Source organism: Dermacentor variabilis, chromosome 6 (assembly GCF_050947875.1).
Source record: "Dermacentor variabilis isolate Ectoservices chromosome 6, ASM5094787v1, whole genome shotgun sequence".
Classification (NCBI taxonomy): domain Eukaryota; kingdom Metazoa; phylum Arthropoda; class Arachnida; order Ixodida; family Ixodidae; genus Dermacentor; species Dermacentor variabilis.
Genome location: NC_134573.1, coordinates 47,318,433 through 47,344,084, shown reverse-complemented (window position 1 = coordinate 47,344,084; position 25,652 = coordinate 47,318,433). Strand labels below are relative to the sequence as shown.

General features: G+C 45.3%; 1 protein-coding gene across 4 annotated transcripts in view; it reads left to right on the top strand.

Moving 5' to 3' along the window:
• The window catches only part of LOC142584783 (polycomb protein eed-like), a 75,840-nt gene that overhangs the window by 45,234 nt on the left and 4,954 nt on the right, over window positions 1–25,652 (top strand). For all 4 annotated transcript variants that reach the window (XM_075695044.1, XM_075695042.1, XM_075695043.1 and 1 more), the window contains exons 7-11: window positions 59–150; window positions 1,663–1,796; window positions 11,555–11,660; window positions 22,455–22,607; window positions 22,708–22,781. In XM_075695044.1, the coding sequence (XP_075551159.1) occupies window positions 59–150; window positions 1,663–1,796; window positions 11,555–11,660; window positions 22,455–22,607; window positions 22,708–22,781 (559 nt within the window). The remainder of the gene's footprint in view (window positions 1–58; window positions 151–1,662; window positions 1,797–11,554; window positions 11,661–22,454; window positions 22,608–22,707; window positions 22,782–25,652) is intronic.

Genomic DNA, 25,652 nt, shown 5'->3' with positions numbered 1-25,652 from the left:
ACCTTGTGACAAAGACAGATGTCTAACTGTTATGCAACCTGTTTGCCATTCCTTCCAGACCACACTTTACGACTGTGGAATGTCAAGACAGACCAGTGCATTGCCGTGTTCGGCGGAGTCGAGGGACACCGGGACGAAGTCCTGAGTGCGGTATGTAAAACTACTTTTCCTTTTTTTTTGTGTGTCTTTAGGCTCGCCTTCAGTTTCTTTATCTGCCGATCTGTGCATCAAGTTCCACAAGGTCTGTACTGTTTTAGAATAACATTCTCACATGAATCTCATCAAATCAGTGTGTCCACCAACTGGGAAAGCCTGGAATTCTTGGGGATTTTGAATAGTCTGGAAATACTCAGGGAAAACGCAGGGAATTTGTGCTTCTATCAGGGAAAATTAGCTGTGATTTTATTGAAAGGGAATGAAAGTCACGCTAATGTTGAACAGAGAGGAGTCATAACGAATTGTCTTTGACGCCCTGTCGTCAGCTGGAGGAGTTGCCACTGTACAGTCAACGACCGATTTTCCGGATGCCCAATTTTTCGGCCATGCCCGATAATTCGGACGGCTTTGCGGCACCACCACATGCCCCATAGAGTCAAAGTGTAAGAATGTCTGAAATTTAGTGCACAACAACACTTTGCCTCCGATATTCAGGACTTTTTACCATGACTGCAGTTCTGAAACAGCAATAATCAAAGCCACCACCGCTGCCATTTTAATTATCTCGCCACTTCAAACTGGCGCTGTTGCACGCAAGACCGCTGGCAGCAGTAGCCACCACAGCGGCAACACTAGGCCTAGCTGCTTCGACATTCCGTGCCGTGTTTTTCATTGAAATAATTTGCCACTGTCAGCAATGACATCGACTCCGCCTTTGTAATCCTTGTGACTGGCTTTGAAGCTCGGGATGCACGGCGCATTGAATACCGGCGTGCTGCTAAAAATGGAGCTCATGTGGAGCCCCTCCTCCAGTTTACGCTGTGCCATACAGGCTTGTGACTTCCTTTCTTTTCCTGAATTTTGTGTACCTTTTCCTTTCGGTGCAGACCCCGAGTAGCCAGATTTAATTCTTATAGCCAGTAATGCGGCATGGGAACATTGTAGTAAGCAGTTTATTTTACCATAGAACATGTACACAAGTTCACAGTGCCAGGGCTGCTCATCGGTACATCTGGGTACTTAAAACCAGGTGTACCCATGTAGCATCTGAATAATGCTACAAGTGGATTCGAGTGCACTTCTTTCTGTCTAATTAAATTGTTTGTCAGTTTGTCCCCTTTGCTTTTTACGTCAATTTTTGCAAATAATTCATACAGTGCATCTAAACAGGCAGATATTGAGGTTTCATTGGCAGATTATTGAGGTGTGCATTGTGCATAAAATACGCACTCCACAGCCTTCACCATTTGCCTGCACACCATCCCTAACAAGCCCCCAATTTCTTCTAAATATAAGCTACATGAATTATCTACATCTCCCAGGACAGTGTGAAAATATGCCTAATAATGTTATCGTCTGCTTCTAATTCCAATAACAGCTTAGCTGTAAAAATTTTTCTCGTCAACAGCTCAGTCAGCATTTTCAGATTCCATTATCCATACTAAGATGGCCCATAGGCACAGAGGGTGATTAAAGAAAGCATGTTTTGGATACGGTTGTTCACAGGACTTCGACCTGTTGGGCCAGAAAATCATGTCCTGTGGCATGGACCATTCCCTGAAGCTCTGGAAGCTGGACACGGAACAATTCCACAAGGCCATCCGGGAATCTCATGTCTACTGCCCCTCCAAGTCACAGAGGTTGCTTTTCTTCTTTTTCAAATTTCTGCTTTCCTATTATTTGTCTGCATTGTATAATCTTTTCCATTTTCCTCATTCTTTTTTTTTACAGTTGTGTCATTCTTTGCCTAGTTGCATCAGACTGTCCCAACAGTAATGTGCATATTCATTTCAGGGCAGAAAAAAAGTATTTGACATGGACTTGCCACTGCTGCTCAGTGCCTATAGCACCCTGCTTCCAAGCATGAGATCATGGGTTCGATTTCCAGCTATGTCAGCCGCATTCCAGTGCAAGCGAGATACAAAAGTGTTAGTGTGCTGCCCGTTGGGTATACAGTCGATCCCGGATATATCAAACTCGAAGGGGATCGCGAAATAGTTCAATATATCGATAATTCGAAATGTAAAATATGCATGTCAAGAACTTCTCTAACAACTCCACACATCTCAAGGCAGTTTCCCGATGTCGTGACTAACGAGAACTTACCGATCTGTGCCTCCAAGGCGTGTAAAAAAACAAAAACACAGCGCCATGACCAGAGCACTTTATTTCGGAAGAAAAAAATCTGTGACCTTTGCTTGCTTTTTCTTCTGCACCATCAAGTTCATTAAGCTGTCCTCAAGCTTGTTGAGAGTGTCCAAGTGAGAAAGGCCAGCTTCTTCCACTGTGCCATAACAGCGGCGAATGACACTGAAAGCTGATGCAAGTTCAGTTGCAGTGCATGGTGGTTGGTCCTCTTCGTCGGAACCTTCGCCGCTGCTCGAGTCTGCGTCCTCGTCACCCATGATGTCAGCCACAATTTCCGCATCAGCGCGATCCGCAACAGCTTGCACACCGTCCTCAGCGCTGACGAAATCGCATGCTGTAACACTGCCTGGGATGACACCTAGGATTGCCGAGAGCTTGCGAAATTCGCTGTCCAGCAATCCAGCGTCATCGTCTTCACTGTCAAGACACCCGTCATCTGCAGCTACCACAAAGCCTGCTTTGCGGAAGCAGTTCACAGTTGTGCTTTTCTTCAAGTTATTCCAAGCACCAGCCAGCATTTAAATGGCTCCGAGGAGGTCCACCTTGAGTTCGATTCCTAATCGAAAGTTGATTAGGAGCCTCTGCACCAGTCGTCGTCTGTACACAACCTTAAACACTTTCACAATGCCTTGGCCGAGAGGCTGAAGTTTTGCCGGTGTGTTTGGTGGCAGAAGCTTAAGGGTGATCTGGTTTAATGGGCAGACGACATGATGGGCCGAACAATTGTCAAGAAGAAGACAAACTTTGCGGCCAGACTTCTCCAGTTCGGCATCCCATGCCTGTAGCCACTCAACGAAAGAATCGCGTGTCATCCAAGCTTTCTTATTGGACGCGTATCGAACCGGGAGGCCTTTCGCGTTCTTAAAGCAGTGTGGTGACCTGCTCTTTCCGATTACTAACGGCCGTAGTTTGCATGACCCATCCATATTTACAGCAAGCAAAATCGATACGCGCACTTTGCTGTTCTTTCCACCATGGCATACAGTGCCCTTCAGATGCAGAGTTGTTTGGCAGCATTTGCCAAAACAGTGCCGTCTCATCTGCGTTGAATATTGGCGACGGCGGAAAGCTGTCTGAAATATTTGGCCCCTCTTCTGACAACCACTTCTCTATGTGACAAAGGGTCTCCGACAATGCTGTAGCGACACTTAAATCGCTGCTGCCAACCAGTGCCACCAGTGAAGCTTTCTTCTCCGAAGGCCAAAGCAAACCATTTGGCCTTCTCCATGAGCATTGGGCCGTGAACAGGTATGTTCTTGGCATGTGCCTTCAAAAACCAGGCGTACAATGCCTTCTCGACCTTGTCAGAGGTTGGGACGCGCACACGACACACTCCAAGGCGACTGGACTGCACTGCCTTCAGCTTAACATTGGCTTTGTTCTTGAGGATCGTACTCAGGGTGTTGTGAGGAATTCCGAACGCCGTGCCGACCGATGACATTTTCTCGCCAGCCTCCACCCATCGAATTATGTCTACCTTTGTTCAAAAATCCAAATACTTGCATTTTTTTTGCGGCCATGGCTCCGGAACATGTGCCAATAGCGGAAAGAAAAACGCATTATACCGCACGAGTCTCAAGCCTTTGCATTGGCCTCGTGAGTAAAAGGAACAAAGCGAATCGAAAAATGCACCGCTCCGCGTCTCCGCACTACCACAAGCCCAAGCTGCACTGACCTCATTTGTCTCGCTGCGCCAGCACTGTCAGCAACCAAAACACAGGAAACTGGTGCCTGCGGTCAACGTGGCTTCTCCCTCCCGCTTCCCTTTCACTCCTAATCGCAGTACAAGTGCTCCTCATTATGTGCCTTTTACCCACGCGCCCCTTTCTCAAAGTGCGGGGAGGCGCGTGTGAGATCGCGGTAACATCGCTAGATCTTCGTGAGGAGAAGCGCACTTGCGAGGGTGGGATGCGATGTGAAAAGCGCACTTGCAGGGGTGGCGTATGGTGGGAGAAGCGCACTTGCCGGGGCGCAGCTCAGCAAGGAGTTTGATACATCAGTATGCCGGTGCACGGGAGTTCTATATACGCGAACAATAGTGCTATACTTTTGCATGGGATTCCCAAGGGGATTTTTCAACTGTTCAATATAGGCAATACTTCGATATATCCGGGATCGACTGTACATTTGAGATTCCCAAACACCTTCCACATTGGCATCCCTCATGGCTTTGAACCATTGTAGATTATAATTTGATTCAATTTTATATTGGTACATGGCTAGGTTCTTCCTTTAGAAAAATAAATGTTTGCGACGTCTTTGAGCTTGGAAACTTGCAGAAGAACTTTTAGAAGTCAATGTAGACGTAACTGAAGCTCATGGACCCTCATAATCCAGCAAGAAATATGTATAGTAGAATCTCAGTGATCACATTTGATAGGAATTTCAGGATGATAAGAATTTTTCGAAAGTCCAGCCGCAAGTCAGTTAGCTTATAATGTGCTAAAAATTTTGACATTGTGAACCACTACTCGCTGTCTGGCAGATGATACAAAACGCCAAGCCCCCGAGCGTTCACGAGTGGAGCTGGTGTGAGGCCCCAGTAGCTCCAGACACTGGCGCTTGTCAAGCCAGCGGAGCAACCGCGCCGATGCACTGGTTTCATTCCTATTGCCATGGCAACCTATGTCACTCCGCCTCAACTACACCTCCGTGCGTCCCCCGCTCCCAAAGAAAAAGCTTTCCCTTTGTGCAATATCTGAGAATTTTCGGCAGTGTTCAAACGCCTTGCAACTTTATCAGAAGCTGGCCATTGCACGTGACCCAGTATTGCTGCATCAGCAAGATCAGCGGCATTCACTTCCATGGGTAGCCTTATCTCTGTATTACATGCCTTCTATCGTCTTCCACGCCCAATGACAATTTGAAACATTAATACCTTTGTGCCCGTCAAATCGCACAGTGCGAAGTAGATTTGCCGCCACAAAGAAACGTAAACAGGCTTCCCTATCTTGTGCAAATCACGCCCTTATCACTATCGGACAGCAGCTAGGGCGTAGCAACGGAAGAAACTCGAGATAACCAGGCAGATCTCGAAATGGCAGCCTCGGAACATGGAAAATGCACAGCTCACTCCTGCCCAAATTTTCATGAAACAAGCGCGCCAGCTATTCAAATTCGTGTCGGCCAGTAGCAGTGCTTCCTGCGCTCCATGTGATTGCAGTGATGAATTGCGACACTAGTTCCCCTTTTTGCTCTCGCTTTTGTTGCTTTTATTTATGCATGGAGAAATACAGCTATTTCTGATGTCTCGTTCACAGCGAAAAGGTTGTATTTAAGAGCTCACAAGAATAACAACATGGACATGTCATGTTCCTAGTGAATGCCATAGTATATCAGAACGCCTGAAATTTTGGACACAAGAACGCTTCGGCGTCACGATTTTCCAGACGTTCTGCCGTGACCGCAGGTCCGAAATGCCATTAATCAAAGCCACTATCGCTGCCATTTTGATTACCTCGCCACCTCGAACTGGCGCTCTCGCAGATCTACTGGCAGCAGTAGCCACCACTGCAGCAACGCTAGGCCTAGCTGCTTCGACATTCGCTATGAAGCTTCTTGCCATTGGGTGCCGTGTTTTTTATTGAAAGAATTCGCCGCTGTCAACAATGGCACAGACTCCGCCTTTGTGGTCCTCACGATTGGCCTAGAAGCTTGGTTGGAAAGCACGTAGTGTTGCATAATGCCGGTTCCCGAAAGTCAGCTTCGCCTCTGTACAGAAATTTTGCTTGGTGAGGCATATGCAAAAGTATTGCAGTGAAGCATAACAAATGTGGGAAGGGGCTATGCCAAGAGACACAGTATGTATTCCTTAATTATACACACATGCACCCAGTATTTCCTGTCACAGTATGAGCACTGATATGCCTGATACGTGTACCGACCGGGCTTCAGAGCATTTTCGAATGTGCCTGTGGCGGTTTGTGCCCTTAAGGGCAGTGAATGACATGCATTTCTTTTTCCAACTGGCCAATTTTTTGGACATTTTTGTGGCTCCTAGGGAGTTCGAAAAATCGTACGTGGACTGTGCAACTGACCAAGAAGATGCTTCAAATGGTCCATGGAGCGAACGAGTGGTGGAAGGAGGGCAAGAACAGAAAGGACCTACGAACTGAGGAATGAACAGGAAAGGAAGTGTGGAGCCGCCATTTTGAAAGAGCTTGAGCTCAAAAAACAAAGTGTTGGCTGATGCTGAGATGCAGGCGTCTCTCATCCAAACCAAAATAAACTCTTTAAAGCAGTGAAACACAACACTGAGGCGACATGCGCGGGGTGAGAGTATGTCAGGACAGTTGAGGTTGACTTACGAGCTGTTCAGAGAGAATCTCAATTGCGCCAATGTTCGGGCCTCATACCACAGAGCTTGCTATCAGTTGATAGAGCTCATATTCGAAACTATTTGCTTCTGTATGCATCTACTTTTTATTCATGTTAGGGAATGTCCGACTCAATATGCTTACTAGAGAGTGACAGCATCTGGCGATATGGTTTCAGCCCATCTTGACATAAAACATAGTTCTGCATCACTCAGGGAAAACCTGGAAAACTCAGGGAATTTGGAAATTTCAGCTTGGTAGACACCCTGTTAACACTTTTCAGCCTGGTGAAAAAGCAGCTGTTTTTGCGTAGTATAGTAAATACTTTTTTTTCCTGTCACAGAGCAGGCGCGATATTAAAGGGTCAAATTGAAGAGGAATAAATTCTCTTTTCGACAGTACTATTGCCAAACGTTTTATTAAAACGAATTAAAAAAAAAAACGTCCAGACAAATATATTGTAGAAAAGAAAAGGTACAAAAGAACGTCATTGTTGCATCGCACAGGAAATAAAACCTTAATAAGGTTCCGAATATACATTTTCAACACAATGTACCTGTGCAATATTTCAGCAAATATCATCTTTCTATGTCCAAATTTTCTGAAGACATGAAACAAAATGTTAGCCCTAGTGATTAGCCCAAGTGCAATGCCAAGGTCAACTCTTGGCCGTCTTATTGCATGAAACTAGACTTTCTGTGTGCCCGACGGCAAAGGGTCCCAATCGAAGGTTGTTACCACCCTACCGATGAGAACCGTGACTTTTAGAACAAGCAGGATATTGATGCACAGCTGCTTTGAAGCGGTTTGGCGAGGAAAGTGAAACTTCGTTTGGAAATCTGACAAATCGAAGTTGTCTTCCGCGTCACTGCTGCTTCTAAAGTCCAAAACCTCGAGTTGCATTAGAATCGGTAGAAATGTAACATTTCGGTGTATGAGTGGCGTGCAGCGCTGACACCATCTTGGAAATTGCGAATGCTCATCACACCGACCACGCCCCTTTCTTGGAGGCGCTTTAAATATCTGTGCACAGCAGAAAACGAAAACCAAAAACCAAAACTGGCTAAACAGTTCCTAAATAGCCCAATAAATGGTGCCAGCTTCCGAGAGCGCTCGGAAAGGGGTAATATACGAATTTGCAGTCATCGTTAGCTGGCTATCAATGAGACTAGGTGCGGACAGGAAAGTGTTAACTTTGATTATCAGAGCTTTTTCACTCGAGTGTTCCTTGTGGCGCTGACAGAAGTCCAGTTATGTTTTGATTCTGCAAGGATGGTTCTGTATGCTGTGGTTTGCTGTTGTATGCATACGTTGCGTCTTTCTGCAGTGTAGCTAGAGAGCCATTTGGCTGCAGGCAGTGCACTTGCCAGTAGCGAAGGCTTCTTTAACGTGATGAACTGAGGCATCCATGAGAATGCTTTCTTTCTGTTTTTTTAAAGCATGGCTTGCTTGTGTAGTAGGACAGGTTCAGCGTTACTAGACTAGCTTCAGTTGTAACACTCTGCCTAAGCCGCTGTCGCCACTTCTGTGACAGCCGCCAGATGGCAGCGCGTTTCCATCGAGCTCTACTGCAGACGCCTCGCCACAGCCTTGAGATCGTGCAGACGAGCAGTTTGCGTGCGTTTCACGCTCGCTGGCATTCCCGCTTGTCCGAATTAGTGATACATGAGAAAGCGGTATCCACCTACTGCAATAAGATTTATCGGGCCAGTAGGTTCATACTGAAGAAGGGTAAACTGCACGAAAGGAAGAAACGCATACAGCGAAACGCAGAAGCTGTGTTTCTAAATGTTGTGTGTTTCTTCCTGTCGGCTTAACGTTTCACGCAGTTTATGCTCAGGAGCCTGAAGATCTGGCCAAAGTATGTGATTGTAGGAGAATTTTCATCCCCACCAAAGCTTCTCACCACACCAAAGAAGCGCTACAAAAAGAAAGGTGAGGTCAGTCTTTGAACACACAAGCCAAAAAAAAAAAAAATTTGTCGGCTCTTCCACTACATGAAGATGGTTAACCAGCGAAGCTGAAATGTGTGGCCCCTGTGTTTATCACTAGATTAATCCCGAGGGTTCATTAAAGTATTGCTCAATTATGAGGCTACACACACAATCAGCCGCGATGGACAGAATGATGTCACTGACGTTATGCCCGCAGTCCGCCGTTGTTGCTTGCGTTCGATGTCTCGAGTTTGCTCGGCGGCATGGTTAGCAGCCTTCGCCCGCCATTTGCGGCTTGTGATTCTTTGAAATCAAATTTCTGCAAAATTAAATCTGTCTGTTACGTAAGACAATGAGTGGCCCTTAAGCAATGGCTCATAGCCCCATAAACACAGCCTCCCCATTACGACGACAGAAAAGAAGTGAAATTCTACGCCGGAATGATGAACGGCAACTGTGAAAGACGACAACAACGACGAACGCGGGAGCAGTGGCACGAGTGCATGCCGTGGATTTCGCAGAGAGTTCCCGGTCGGCACGAGGAATCGCCCTGTACCACGCAGAGCAAAGCATTGCATTGCTGGGAGCACAGAAAAAGTGGCCCGCCGAACTGTCGACATTGTTCCGATAGCCGCCTATGCAGCCAGGTACGCAGCACGTCGGCATCGTCTACTGATATTCTTAACAAAGTGGGCGAAGGCTACAGTTTCGCGGATGACATGCTTGCTGAAATTCGCTGTCAACAACGAACCACAGAATACACCATCGCTGCACCGTCTGCTTAGTCCGGCCTGCCTGCGTAGCCAGCTAGTGAGGAAGTGAAGCTGGGCGCAACTGCAGTGCCACAAAGGCGCGGGCGGGTGGCAGTTCGGCGCAACGGCGCCGAGTTTGAAAACTGAAGGTAGTATAGCAACGTTGGACAGGTTTTGATTAGGTGTCTGTGAATACCGAATAGCAGATTTCGAATTGAATAAAGAAAGTAAAGCTGAATATTGAATCAATACCAAATATCAGAACATTTCTCACAAAATTTAATGCTTACAAATTTTGGGCAAGAAAATATGGGGCTGTGGGAGTCTCCTAGCATTGCATAACAAGAATGCAGCAAGCTGTCAGTAACTTAGGTGCATAGAAATCAAGATACACAGTACAGTCTGCTCTTACTAAAGGGAACACCAAATTAATATGCCAGCACTGGTTACAGCTGTATTCTATAGTATATGAAGGTCTGGAAACATTTTCTTTATCAAAAGAATTTCTGTGGATATAACCAAGTACTTTTTTCCTCTGAAACTGATGAATTAGTGACATTCTGTCATACTGAATACCAATGAGGCTCTCAGTTTAACACTAGACCTGTGTTTTGTGGTAATAATTTAGTTATTGCATAGACAGTATTGTGTTCGAGTTTTTCTCCAAAATACAGAAGCGCTGTCCCAACTTGACGGCAGGTGGGTTATCGTAAAGCCAGTCCGCACAACAGACAAAAGGACTACGCATCACGTGACTTGATCGCCACTCTACGCGTAGCTGGCACCGACGGTAAAGAGCAGGTGCCATACACACCATTCCATTGTCAGGTTCGGAGTGATTTGGTACCTGTCAAAGACTATGAAATTTGGAAGGTCATGGAAAGCTCACGCAACGCTCCTCCACCTCCCCCTCCCTTTTCGTTCATCTCCCCTCCGCCCAAATGCATGCGAGCAGATCATGACACTTTCTCGCCTGCTGCTGTGTAAATTGAAAGCTAGACTTGTGTTCGGTTGCTCGAAGCTACAAGAAGAGACCAATGTGTGTCTAAGAACGGTGTCGGGAACGAAAGGCCGCCATAACGTGTGTTCTGGAGATAGTGGCCGTGAACAGTGGTGTTGTCATCTCTTCCACTCGCTTTCTTTTGTAGGGCAGTTTGTCAGGTTTCTGAGTGTCGGGCAGCTGCTGCGCATAAATCTGCATTGTTTCAGCACCAAACTGCCACTTTAGTTGCCAACACCCAATGAAGCAATGACGTTTAGGCCTAATGGCCTAGGCAGTGTGGCCACGACGAAAACTCGCCACCGGTTGACGGGGTAATGGGCCACAAAGCCTGCCGCAGAATGCTTGCCACTCTTCAGTGATCAGTCCAGAGATCACGCGTGGGAGTCAGATTGATGGCTGTTAAAGCGGTGCAAACTTCGTCGCCACATATCCAACACAACCTGCATAAGTGCTTTTGCACTTTACAAAATACGTGCTGCTTTTGCTGCCATTCCCTCTGTCTGCTTCGCATTACCATTTCAAACGGTCCATTTGACCTAAACGAAACCTTGTACTGACAGAAGCGGCCTCGGCTGACCCGATGCTGTTCCGCGAATTGTGACGATTGGGTGCTGTGTGTTCGATCCCTGCGTCAGGCCGACGTCGAGGAGTGTTCACAACGACAAAGTTCGCTGCTGTGTCAGCTGCAGCGGCCCATTCCCAGTGCACGTGGCGCTTTTTTTGCGCCGAAAATGAAGTGAACCGCTTGCTTGGGAGCATCGAGTACGAGGGGCTTTGCAGAGCATGTGACCTGTGGCACTGTGTGGGTTCTACACTGAATATATTGAATATTTGAAAAATGTGACAGAATATACTCAATAACTTAATTATTTAGACGTTGACTATTCGATTGTACTTGACGATATTCGAGTATTCGCACACACCTGCAAGAAATAATTCGTTATGCCATCACAGCTGCTCTCTGTGGCCGTAAGCCTTTCTGGTGTCATCAAAAACATGTAATTGCTTTGTCGCATGTGTTGCCCGGTTGCTTGGCAGACCCCTTGGTCCGTACGCTAATGCTCTGCAAAACTTCAAACTATGCTGGATAGCAAAATGCTTCACGTGACATTGATTTGCACAGTGTGTGGTATATCTGCATAATTTTTGTTTCTCAGTCATCAAACCCTTCTTCTCGTCATATTTTCTCCTCAGACTGCATGTACTTGTCACACTTACCCTCCCCTGTCTTTCTTCTTATTCCAGGCCATTTCCTACAGTCCGGCAACACTATCCCGACTTCACCACTCGCGACATTCATCGAAACTACGTCGACTGCGTCCGCTGGCTGGGGAACTTTGTCCTGTCCAAGGTATGGATTTTGTCAGCAGTAGCGGCAGCATGAGCTTTATTACTGTTGTTGACGCATCCGAACTTGACAAAGGTTCGAATATGTGTGCGTTCGGAGTAGCTGTGATAACAAGGGGAGCACAAAATAAAAAATAAAAACTCAGAATATGGCCACCCATGATGCAGGGTGTCCCAGCTATTATGCACTAAGTCTTAAAGAAAGCAAAGCCTTCTATATGGATGAAATTAACTGAATGTTGTTATCAGCAGTTTGAAGAAGCATCCGGTATTCTTTGTTATTCATAATTACATAGTTTGTAATGATTAATGAAATAATTTTAGACTTATTACACTTACAGTGGCGGTCAACAGTCAACGCTAGTTTAAAAGATTCAAAAACATTAATTTAAATTGTTAGCGTGTGCTGTTCCCAGCATGACCACCTTTCCCGCATTTAAAGGAAAGCCCACGAAATAATAAAAGATGTCTACCCCACAGCCCCACTTGCAGGCAGCAGGAGCTGCTCTCAAATGTGATGCAAAGGAACTAAATGCTCCTCGATGCCTCTTAAGTTGCATTGCTTGACATGGTGTTTACCTTGGTATGGCTACAAAAATCCTGGTAACGGTGAGCCACACGTCTGAGTGCATGGCCGTTTTTGACAGCAGTAACCAGACTGCCAAAGTCATCAAAAATCACAGTTTAAGCTGTCGATCTGTCATAAACTTATAAATTTGCCAAATTTATGAGTGAAATAGTGCATTGCATGGGCAAAATTAGTTCACTGAATGTTTTGAGATCTGCAGTGTGCGAGCAGGAAAGCTGATGGGCTTTTTTTAAGATTTTCCGGCGCTTCTTTCCAATGTGCAGATCATTGTAAGAGACAGCACACTGCTAACAAGTAAAACTGATGTTTTCAATTGTGTTTTGAAACATAGTGTCTTCATATTTGTTGTGACTACAGTCCCCGACCGTTTATTCGGACCTCACGGGGACTGCGGAAATGTCCGAATAAACAGGTGTCCGAAAAAGCAGACTAAGAAAAAGAAAGAAGTCCTTTATTTCCACGCACTTATTCGGGCTTGGCAGTAGGCTTGAAGGAATTGTGAATGTGCCATTGCACGCTGTTCCATTTACGCACAATCAGATAAGCCTGAACCTCGGAGAGGGTCGTACGGTCACTATAGGCGGCTGAAAGCACAGTCACTGCTTGTACACGCTCTGCATGCGACAGCAGCGTAGCACATGGTGCGTCATCTTCCGACTCGGAGTCATTGTCCTGTGGTGCAGCAGAAACCTTAGGAATGATCTCGCCGTTGTCGAGTTCTGCGCATGTCAGTACAGCTGTGTCAGCACCTGTAAAACTTTCAAATGAGACGGTGTCCGGAATCGCAATGCAACCACTGCGCAGGTCCCGGCAGAACATTTTTGGCGTCAGTAGGGAGCACATCGGAAGGCGACAAAACCTAGGCCTCCCGGCACATGCTTGCTGGCATTCCCCAGCGCAGTCTATGCTGGCACTGTCGGTGCCATTAGACACTTGACGCGATGTTTCTGTATGCCGCGTTGGATCACCACAACCTCGACACAGCACACAAAGCAAACACCACCACGCCGTCATGCCGTCACGCCGACACCAGTCGCACAAAAAAATGTGGCCTACTCGTAGCGTCGAGCACAAAAAAAGAAGCAAATCAGCTGCTGGATTGTCTTGACATAGCTTACTAAGCTGAGACCGGAACTGCTGTAGCCACGAACCAGGCAGAAACGATGATGATGAGCGGGGATTTGCAGTAGCGCCACTTCGTGGGGCAGCAAGGAGGCTCTGTTCAAAACAAAAATGGCACTCAGCAAGTCAAACTATGCACCGGTCAGAGTTGGTGCATGGTGCTCTCAATTGAGCTGGCTCAAGGAGTGTTCGAAAAATCAGACGACAGGTTGCAAGGTGTCCGAACTTTCGGCAGTTGTTATACATTATGGTATATGGGGAGAATGGCGGTGCCACGAAGCAGACCGAATAATTGAGCATGTCCGAATTTTTGGAGTCCGAAATATCAGTCAGCGACTGTATTATAATTAACCCTTTAAGTGCCACGGACGAGCCTTACTCAGTTGCAATATTTTTTTGCAATAAGTGCAATGGATGAGTATGTCTCATCCACATATTTGGGCACTCTTTCGACATGCCAGCAATGGGCAGGGCTGGCACTTCCAACAGGCAGGGCTGGCAGGATCCTATTTTGCTGCTAGGTGGCCTACAGATTCTGTTTGTCTATGTTCGCCCGGCAGAAATATTAAAAATGCCAGCTGCCAGTCGCATGTTCAGTCCAGTTGTTTATTTTTCATCACACACACACATACACACACACACACACACACACACACACGAAAGAAGTACACAAGGTGAAAAAATGGTGACCGGAAAAAAAGCTGCATTATAGCAACTTGACGGAGCTCCGGCCACCTTGAACAAGCAACAAATAGGCGCAAACACTGCATCACAAAAAAAAAATGTAGTAATACGCACAGCAGTTAGGACGGTAGCAAACTGGACTCAGTCTCGTTAACTTCCCTGCCTTTCCTTCTTCCCTTCCCTTCTCTCTCACACTACAAGATGCAAAACAAGATACAGGGAAACCTCGTTAAACCCTAGTTGGCTGGAGCTCGGAAAAAGTACGTGCTGAACGGTAGTACTGCTTAACCAAAATAGCATGAGATCACCCACTTATGTGTCAAAAACGGAACTCACAGTGCAATGAAAGGGAAAAAAGACATGCAGTATTTATATTTACTTCGCGCGACAAAAGTGTTATTTTCGTTGGATGTCGCGGCGGCCTAACAGTTACGACTGTGGCCTCAAACCTACTCAAGCTGCGAGCCAGCTTTTCGGCCAGCCCCCACTTCTCGGCAAACACTCGCATGGCAAATTCCTCGTTGGCGTTGCATATTCTCCGTGCACGGGCATGGTAGCGTTGAAGAAGTCACGGGTGCCTATTTCATTGCAGGGTGCTGTTCTCGTCGCGACGATTGCATTCATGAGGCTAACGTAACGTGCAGCTTCTGCCACTGCCAGGCCTGAATCGCCCATGCTGTTGCTTCCCGTGTCGTCCTCATCACTGTTGCTAGGCGACACTTTGGCAACAACAGAGGCAACGATGGCGAAAAGTCGAACTTCGTAGCCGACATCTCTTTGCGGTTGCAGCAGCGCTGCGAAGCAACTTCTTCGCATTTCAAATGCAACACACCGTAATCAACAGTGGACCCATGTTGCGTGCCAGCGTCGACTTTTTCATGTCAGATTCGATAGCACGAACAATGTCTAATTTTTCTTCTATGCTGAGCACCCGGCGTCTTTTTTTTATCCGAGCTTCGACAATAATGCGAGTTCTTGCTTGCACGATGCCACAACGTTCTCTGGCACGGCACTGAAGTGATGTTGATGTTGATGTGACTTCACGCACAAACGCACAAGGCGCTTGAAGGCCATTGTGATCTCTGAGGCTTGTTGTTCTGCCTTGCCACCCGATGGAGATGACGTACTACCGTGTTTGCGCAACGAAAAGTGGAAACACTACTTGTTAACTGATACGTACGCAGTAAGCTAGTACGGTTTATGCGGATGCAAAACACATTATGTTCAATTGCCACTGAGTCGGGGATTTGACTTTACTACTTTAAAATGGAACTACTGTTTAAGCGGGTACGATTTAACAAGGTTTTACTGTATCTTGAAAGGCAGATCCCAGAAACTGGGATAGCATGAACACTAAAATGTTATGTCGAAAAGAAAATATAAACACCATATGTTCACTGATTGGAAAACAAACTAAAGTGGGCATCATAAAAGCAGATAAAAACAGTGTGTTAACACAGCAGTGTATTGTTTGCCGCAGCTAAAATAAATTTCATTTAAATATACATGTATGCAGGAAATGTAAAAAGCAATCAGATCATAAATTCTGGACATCATTCATAGGTATACAGTTAAAAAAGAAACACACAGGCAACTTGCATACGTATGAAAATGAATGAAAGTGATACGTAATAGTATTTGCTGCCTTGAGGGACATGTTTTCTCAATCAACTTTTATTAAAAACCAGCATTCAAAGGAATACAGTTGAGCCCACTTTTAATGAACCTGAGCGTCATGCGGAATTTGTTCGTTGTATCCAGAAGTTCGTGATATGTGGGCCATACACAAAAATTGACATAAATAAAAAAAAAATTTATTTAGAAAAAAAAATCAGTGATCATTGTCTGCCTCTTCAGAGCACATCCAATGACGGCAGTTTCAAGCTTGTGCAAAGCTGCGATGTGCTCGTCACCCAAGGCCTTAAAATACACAAAATTTCTAAGTGCCCTAATATGGCTCACTGCTGTGGTCGTGCTTACGAGTGCTGGCTCCGATGGATCACTGTCGTCGTCTGATGCTTCAGCGTCGCTTGATGCGATGGAGCCAGCCATTGCCAGGGGAAAAATCTGGGAACTCCAGGAGGAATGCTAAGTCCTTTGCATTGGACAACATCCGCGGCCCGCTGATGCGAACATTGTGTGCTCGAGCATCCAGGAACCACTTTAGAAGTGCGTCTTCAACGTCTGCATGTGTGGTTTTCCGTAGGCGCTTCCTCGTCGCGGAGTCCGTGGCGGCACTCTTGTTGATTTTGTCCTTCTCTTTCAGTATCATGATATTATCGATTTCGACAAACCATACTTTTTCACCAATTTTTCACCAGTTCATGGTTTCTCGCCCCTTGGGAAAAGTCTTTCAATATCAACAGCTTCGTGGCCAAGTTCAAAGCTTTTCGCTTCGCTGTCGAAGTAGACGCTGGCAAATCCGCCATCTCGGATAGGCACGGGAGCACAACCACAAGCAAGAAAAAGACAGTCGTGCAGTCATGTGAGGTGCGGTGGCGCGGCGTAGTACGAAGGCACGTGATCATGTGCTACATTGTCAATTGGTGGAAAACTTCGCCGCTGCCCTGACATCGACGATGGCGAGTGGGCTCCCATGGCGAATGAGCTGTCACTTTCGGGCTTCCCTTCGAGTTGCGTGTTCATGTGGCTCCTACGTGCTGGGCCAGCATTTCTTTTCTTTTCTTTTTTTTTTTTTTTTCGTTTTCGCGGCGATCTTCTTGCCGCATCGCCGTTCCTCCGTGCCTCCGGCGAGACGCCGCGGGAAAGCCGATTCTCGGAGCGTGCATAGCACAAGGTCGGCGGCTCTCCCCACGTGGAAAGTGGTCCGCGACACCAAAACGTTCGCTGTAGCCGATCGGCTAGGCTCACGGTCGTTTGTTGTAGCTGAGACCGAGCGCCTTAGCCCTAATGTATATTTTGACGGTCACGCCAGACATGTTCGTGATAAGCGAGCGTTCGTCTTAAGTGGGGCCATTATAAGTGGGCTCAACTGTAGTTCCAACATACACTTATTACTTACGGTTAAAGGATCTATGTGTTGCTTAGGAAGCTCGTTCAATATGTTGTGTAAAGTATGGCATAATATCTGGCGCCAGTATTCTGTGCGTGATAATGGAACGTGCCAAGGAATTTGACATCGATAGGAGTATGGCGAGACTTTTTTTTTGTAACTTAGCTAATTCTGAAAATGCCGCTATATTACCTTGTACTGAAGTTTTATGATTCCGGGTTAGTTTATGATAATATAGTTGAAATGCTCCGACTATCCTATTTTTTCTTTAAGTAGTTTGCATTATAGGGAACCCTCTTCTATTACTCAAACTGCCTTTTTTTTGCAGAACCATAAGTTTGTTTAAATTATTTGCTGCTGTGTTTCCCCATATTATCGCGCAATAACTTAGTTGAGAATAGAATAGAGAATTGTATAAAATTTGTTTAATTTTAAAAGGGAAAAAGTACCGATGCCTGCTTATAATTACAACAGATTTCCAAGCTTTAGAACAGATTGAGTCAACATGATCGTTCCAGGACATATGTTCCGTAAATACTACGACTAGCATTCTCACCGACCTTTTAAGCTATCGTATATGGGCCCAGAACATTTGTGTTTGGTACTGTTATGGGTGTATTTCAAGTCCGATATAAGACACTTTTTGTTTTGGATTCATTTAGCAGAAGGCTATTCCTTTCAGGCCAATTCTTTTTAGGTCATGACAGAGTACACCTTCTTGTTCTGTTATGTTAATTAAATGCTTCCCATGAAGAAACACTGTGCAATCGTCGGTATAAATGACACAGTTGCATTTGGTATTTGTATTAACAATATCATTTATGTAATAAAAGAAGAGAATGGGACCAAGGATGCTGCCCTGTGGCACTCCTGTAGTAACTGGTCTAACGTTAGATCTGGATTCATTAATGTCAATAAATTACTTACATTATTCTAAGTACGATTGGATAAGTTCAAGTATACTTCCTCGAAACCCATATTGTTCTAATTTAGAGAGCAGTAGAGTGTGATTAACGCGATTGGAAGGCTTTGCTAAAGTCTAGGTATATTCCCAAAGTCATCATTTTTTCTTTGATGTTATGTAAGATTGTCTCCTTTTGTACCAGTAATGCAGATTCTGCTGAATGCTTTTTTCTAAAACTGTGCTGGCAGTCTGTAAATAAAATGAATTTGTGTGAAAAACAGTCCATTCTGATCTTAATTACTTTTCAGAGACATCTTGAGAGTATGGGTAGTATCGATCACGGGCGGTAGTTGCTAACCATATTCTTGTCCCCTCCTTTGTGAATCACCGTTACTCTCGCTACTTGCATGTTTTTGGGAAATACACTAGTTGATAAAACCAAATTATAGATATGGGTTAGTACAGCCACAATATGGTCTAATACATGCTTTAAGGGTGTGAATTCAAGGCCATCACGTCTTTGCTGTGATTGTTTTTAAGTCCGCTGAAAATTGAGACAACCTCCGATACATAGGTTGGCATTAGGAACAGCGTCTGCACAACACATGTTACGTTGCCGACTGCGTCACTGCTTGTACTTTTGTTTGCGTCTCCCGCCAGCTCTAGAAAGATCGACATTTGGGCGAGTTGGTACTGGTTGAACATCTTAAAGGGGCTTCTGCAGCGCTGTCCTGTGTGTTCCTGCCCTCTGTCGTCGTTTTTTTGCGCTGCCCCTTCAAGATGTTCAGCTCTAGAAAGTAATCATTCATTTGATCTGCTAGTTCTTTTCCTTTCAAAACTATGCCGTCGATGATGGCGGTTTGCACTTGTGTAGCATTTGTTTTCCTGTTTAAAATGTCATTTAATTTCCACACCATTTACTTCTGCGGAGACAGTCATTATCAAAGATGCGAAGGAAATAATCTGTTTGCTGCTCTTTCTCTTTGTTTATTTTATTTCTGAAAGTCTTGTACTGATTCCTATCACTTTGATCCCACGTTCGAAGAAATAATTGGTAAAGCCTGTTCTTTTTTCGAATGTGTCGAAGAATACCTTTACTAATCCATGGTTTGCGTGATTTATTGCTTGGCCAAAAGTTCTTCATTGGGAATGAGGGAAAATACTGCATCTTAAAGATCTTCATAAATTCTTCATATGACAGATTAGCGTCCTGATGAGCAAAAATGCTTGACCAGTATACAATCTGAATCTTCTCTCTAAATGTTTCCATTGTGTCTTCAGATATAAGGTGATTTGTGGTTTCACAACAGTTGTTAAACTGGAGATGGGAGCATCTGTTTATGAATGTAAATATCAGCATGTGATAGCTGATATCACAGCTTAAAATACCAGATATGCTATGGTCCATGGGGATATTCATGATAAACATGTCAAGCAATGATGACGTAACAGTGACGCGCGTTGGCGAGCTAATTACATTGTGAAACTCATTGTGCTGAAGTATTCCCAAGAAATCTGTTGTAGGCGCAGATTGTTTCAAAATATCGATGTTAAAATCTCCGCCAATAACTAAAGTATATCCCGTTTCATTCGTGTAGGAAAGAACACCATCAAAGAAATCCAGAAATGCACACATACGTCCTGCAGGGGGGCGATATATGACTCCAAAAACTTTTTCGCATTGCCTAATGCACAATACTTTGTAATCATTGGTTATTTTACTAAAACACTCCATCATTTCAAAGCCAGACATTTCTGTCAGAATAGAAACACCGCCCCCTTTACTTTCTGCGCGGTTCAAATAGAAATGTGTGAATCCATATGGTACATGAAATTCAGAGTCGTTATTGTACCATGTTTTAGTAAACATTAGTATATCAAATTTAAGTTTGTAGGAAGTGAGTAGTGTAGAGAAATCATTTCTCTTTGGTTCTGCGGATTGGGTATTTAAGTGTAGTAGTTTAAGCCATTGTGTAATATTTGTGTTGCCACTAAATTTGCCAATATCTTGGGGAAGAACATAACCACTAGCCATTACAAAAGTTCAACATATGGTTGCACGTGCCTTTTTTTCATGTGCGTATTACGCTGTGTCCGTAGGGCAGATTTTGTCAACATCACTTTCATAGTTGATGCGTATTGTCTGCAATTTCTCGGTTCGTCGGGCGAAAATGATGCCGTTCTTGAGTCAGACAAACTTCCACTCATGTTCGCGCTTGCAAGCACTAGCCATCCCAAGAAGCTTTTTCATTGCAGGGCAAAGATGCTCATTCATGCAGATCGGGTCATCACACTGAGAGCCGAGCAAATCGTTCTTTGGCCTCTTCATATGCGCTTTTTCAAGAAATTGGTCCCGTTTTTCATAGCGCTGAAACTGGACAACAATATTTGTTTTGGTATCTTCTTTCGTTCGTACTCTGTGACACACGTCCACATCCGTAGGCAATACAGCTTGACCAATGGCCTCGCCTATTTTTCGAAGTATATCTGCAAGGTTCTTGTTCGGTTCCTGCGGGATGCCTTTGATTTCTACTTTGTTCCTCGTGTATTGCTCAGGCTTCAATAGCTCATCCTGGCTTGTAGTAAAATCTTTCTGTAATGTGAAAACCTTGTGCCGAGGCTCTTCGTTTTCTTTTTTCAACGCTTGGTTTTCTCTGGCCGTGCCTTCAAGGCGGCCGTTTGCTTCATCAAGACATTTGCTCATGAGATCCATGCTCTTTCTTTACTTCATCTATTTCAGTACAAGGGCTTCTCTCGTAAAAGTGAATGTTTCGCTCCAAGGAATCCTTGAAAAGCCTTATCTCGGCCTTCAGTTCATCTTTGAGTTCTAGTATTAGTTTCACTACTTCCTAACTCATCTCAAGAATCAAAAGTAAAACGTCAAACAACAGACACTGGGCGGCAGTGACAGCGATACGGATAAGGTATTGATTGAAATCTTCTGAAATGTTCGCATAGCACTAACCTGCAGTGCACGGAAAATGATGCCTAGGCCAGTGTTTGCAGCACTGTCACTGCCGCCAGTAGCTTTATGCATGCTGAAGGTGACCACGTGGGTAGACACTGGCCGCACGTTTGCCTTCTCGTCAGTAGTACAATGACGAATCCGTATACGCAGTGCTTCCTGTCTTTGTCAGTTGTGCGTTGTCGTCGGATACATGTGCCTGGTCCAGATCTGGCCCCTGCAGTGCACGGAATATTATGCTTAGGGCAGTGTTCACAGTGCTGTCACTGCTGTCAGTCTGCTGTTGTGCTTGTCACGAAAGCATGACTTTCATTTACTTGAGCCATCAAGCTTTCAAAATGGTTTAATTCGGCATGGAAGCATTGACAGTACGGCAGTCTTTTCAGTGCTATGTGACGTACACTGTGACGTTTGCACTGTGACGTCGCTCATAGTGACACGTTATTTCGATAATTATGAAAGGCAACATCTCTTATTTGTGAAATACTTTGCTTCAGTAGAGAAATTAAAGTTTAGAGAAATATTAAAACTCGCAAACCGGACGTCTGCGTGTTTTTGTTTTACTGCGCCCCGAAGCAAGAGAGATGTACTTCCGTTCTGTCTGCTTGTTCCCGCGTCGTCCAGTCGCATGTGCAGACAACGTAACTATGACATCTTCTACTGTGTTGCAGCTCGTGATCATGCTCTTTGATCTGCTTGCATCTGCCTCAGTGTTTATTTAGCACTGGCTTATACCTCTAGTCAAGTGTTCTTGTGCACAGCATGCAAAATCGTGCGCCGTGCGAAACAAGACAAATGCAACAGCTTGTGCACGAAAATGTCAGCGGAAGTGCGCTGCACAGCAAGAAAAGCGCAAGAAAACGAAAGAAGGTCAGGCCCGTGATGTATACGTCACGCTATCTACCTCCAGCTCCGATATGAGAGAATGCAGGGAAAGAATTTCGCATGCGGAGGCTTGATGGCACAAGTGGAGAGAGTGAGTATGTTGGTGATGATGCTCACCTCCTGAAATCATGGGTTCAGGACACTGAAATATTTCTATCTAGGCTATTGATGAATCAATGGAAAAAAATTCTTGCAGTAGAACGCTCCCTAGAGGGCATGTAACAACTTCCAGCATATAACCAAAATTTGCTATGTAGTCTGACGAGGGGCCCTTTCAGAAAGCCTGCAAAATATTGAAAAACAACAACACATGACTGTGCTCATGCACTATTCTATTTCAGCACTCTCAGCCGTTTTTCGAAAGAGCAAAGCGTGGTTAATTGCATGTTTTTAGTATACTTATTTGCTTCTGCTGTGTTGAACATATTAGTGTTTGTGATGGTGAAATGAAGACCGGTTTCTAGACAGTGCTGACGTGCGTGCGTTGCTCATGTTTTTTGCTCGCATCTGGGGAATGTTACAGGTGCCGCCCACTGTGCATCATGTTTTGAGATTATGGTGCTAATAGTTATAGTGCTTCTTTATGATGCTGCACCGTGCGAGGCCTTGTGCAAGCTGTCCTCATTTGTTTTGCAGTCATGTGAGAACTGCATTGTGTGCTGGAAGCCTGGCCTGTTGGAGCAGCTGGATGTTCGGCACACAGACACCAACGTGACAGTGCTCCACCGATTCGAGTATCGCGAGTGCAACATCTGGTTCATGCGCTTCTCCATGGACTTTGAACAGAAGGCGAGTGTTGCTGCTTGAGTTTTTCTTACAGCTGAACTCATTCACGTTCTTCGTGATGCTCACTCGTCATTTTATTTTCTTCCCTCTCTCCCTCTTTCAGATTCTTGCACTCGGTAACCAGGTGGGCAAGACGTACGTCTGGGACATTGATGTGGACGACCCCACAACTTGCAGGTTGGTTATTATAGACAGTTTTAGCTTACCGTCACTTATGGTCTGCTTTCGTAATATTTCATGTACTCGGGCACTGCGGAGAATTGCGTTCATGTTTTTCAGCAGAAAAGCAAGGGCACTCTTACACCTTTCATTGCTGACGTGAGCTTTGTGTGCATCTGCATTAGTGTTCTTGCTAAGTGTCCATGTGCAAATTGTTAGGAGACACAGGCCTGAGCAGAGCTTGCGGTATACAACAAGCTAAATGTGTCTAGGTATCATCTGCCTGCACTCTTTTCTGTGAGCTAAGCATATTCAGCGTAGTACAGTGCAGTCCACTTATAACAATATCAAGAAAGACGAAAAATATGATCGTTATAACCGGTTATCGCTATATCTGGACTGCAGTTATTCAAAAAATAAAAAAGACACGGAACATACCTTTGCAGCTTCGAATTCACTACTTGCTCTAAAGAATAGATGATGTAGAAAATAGGCCGTGAAAAACAAACTTTATTTCTAGCGCCCATGACCGTGTCAAGGGTTAGGCACGCCAAAATAGTCCGAAATCGCACTTGCTTTTGCAGCAGCTTCAGCTTTACAACCGCGGTGTGCATGGATTCCAGCTGCTGCGCGAACACTGGCGGCAATCCTTTAGCATGCCTAAAATCAATAAGGAGTCGATCGACGACAGTGCACTTTGAGTGGACATCGAGGTCGGGGTCAAGGAGCCACTGTCAATCTCGTTGTCACTGTCGCTGCTGCCGTCGCCACCGTCGCACAACTTTGCCGTCTGTCGTGACAGCACATCTTCGGCGATCGCATCATCGGTGACCTCATTGCAGAACGAGGCAGCACTGTCTGCAGTCAAAAACTCCTCCTTCGACGCACCACCTGTGTCACCAGTAGGAACGAGCTCCCAGAGCTCGGTTATGTCAGCGGCTTCCACCATGTTGGTCTCAGTGGGTTGGAGAAGTTTGTTCTTACACACAAAGCCCGCCTTTTTGAAGCAATTGGTGATGAACCACTGGTAAAGCGCCTCTTCAACATTGGTGTACAAAGGGTCTCTAACCCCTTTTCCGCTGATCAGCATGGCCACTGATAGCTCCTGCCTTCACAATCGCGGTGCTCCCGGTTTTCAAGATGGTTGATATCGTTAACTGGGCGAGCTTATACTTCTTCACAAGGGCGCTCACCTGAAGCCGCATCGAGAGTCCTGCAAAATATTCATCTTCATGTCAAGCGACGCAGCTTTGCGCATTGTCGGCGCCATCTTCGAACTCGGTTGAACCGTTGGTTGCACGCTGCTTCGGTGGCGTCAGCCTGCATTGCGAGAGAGAGAGACGCAGGACGGGCGCCACCGCGCCGCTTTGCTTGTCGCTTTTTTTTTCTCTCTCTCTCTTTCGGAGCGACTGTGGCCGACGCGCATTAATGTTCCTGTATATGCTACAGAAACACTAACGTGCATGAAGCAGCTAGCGCCATCTTGTGGCGCACTGCGCCTACTCAGCTATTCTCTGGTGCGCGGGGGTGGGATGGGACGCGCTGCGCGGTAATGGCGGCAGTTACGAACTTACGGAGGTAAACATCGCCTCATCTCGACCTCGTTCATTTCAGGGAACTAAGCAACGCAAATGTTATGATTATTTGGCACGGAAAACACCGTCCAAACGGCAAAATTTTGATCGGTATATCCGATATGCGGTGAATAACCTATCGTTATAAATGTTTTTTTCCCCATAGACCTAATGGATAAAATGACGCTCTCATGTCGACCCATCGTTATAACCGATATATCGTTATATGTGGTATCGTTATAAGTGGACTGCACTGTATGTTGAAGTGGGGTGATCGTGGGAACAGTTACCATATTCACCGGAATCTAATGTGCACCGTTTTTTCACAGAAGATGGGTCCGAAAATTTCCTGCACGTTAAAAGCACATATGAAGCCAAAACCACATTTGCAGTGTTTGGCAACAGCCTACAGTCAGAGCTGTCAGATGCACCATCATTGCCATGGTCACAATATGCCAACAGGGCACAATCATGTGATGATTGCTGTCAATTCATTTTGTGCCAACGTGCACATTTAGTTGGAAGGACCCTACTCTTTCCCACAGCCACTGTGGATGGAACCGTGGCCGCTATCAAGATGATTACTAATGCTTCTGAGGGAACACAGGCAATGTGGTGTCATGCGCAGTGTATGTGCAAGAATAAAGGCAATAATAAAGGCAATAAAAGCATGAAGCAATCCTGTCGTTCCTGTACGGTGATGATTATGGTGATGCGGACTCCGCCTCTACCTTTTGGTTGTACGTTAGCCCCGCTTTTGCTCTTCTGCATTTAATCTTTGCAGTGCTCTATTCGTTGTGCTCCAACGATTGTCCGAATAAACCTGTGTGCAGCCAAATATGCCTGAATGAATTTGATCCCATTAAATAATGCATACGCCTGCCGGGACCAGAGCACGAGCCTGAATTATAGGATTTTCTGAATTAACAGAGTTTTTCTGTAGCCAAACTCTTCCAGAAAGCTATTTGTTTGATTAATCCTTTGAGGGCAAATTTTTTTCTCCAGACGCGACCCCAACAGGGTTGACTTTCCTTATAACAGATTTAAAATCTTCAGAGTGACCTGTGTGTGAACGCACACAAGACGACTCGGTGGTTGTGTGCCTGTCACAAAAAAAAAAAAAAAAAAAAGAAGTCAGAAACTTGCAGTAATCCTTCATCCTATTTCCAACAAGGGGCAATCAGGTTTCGCGAGTCTCAAGAAAAAGAATGCAGACGTGGTAACATTGTTCATATATGGTGGCATTGCTTGTAAATACCAACGTCTCCCTGTGAACAGATGTAATTGCATCCCTGTGGGCAATAAATGAGTGAGC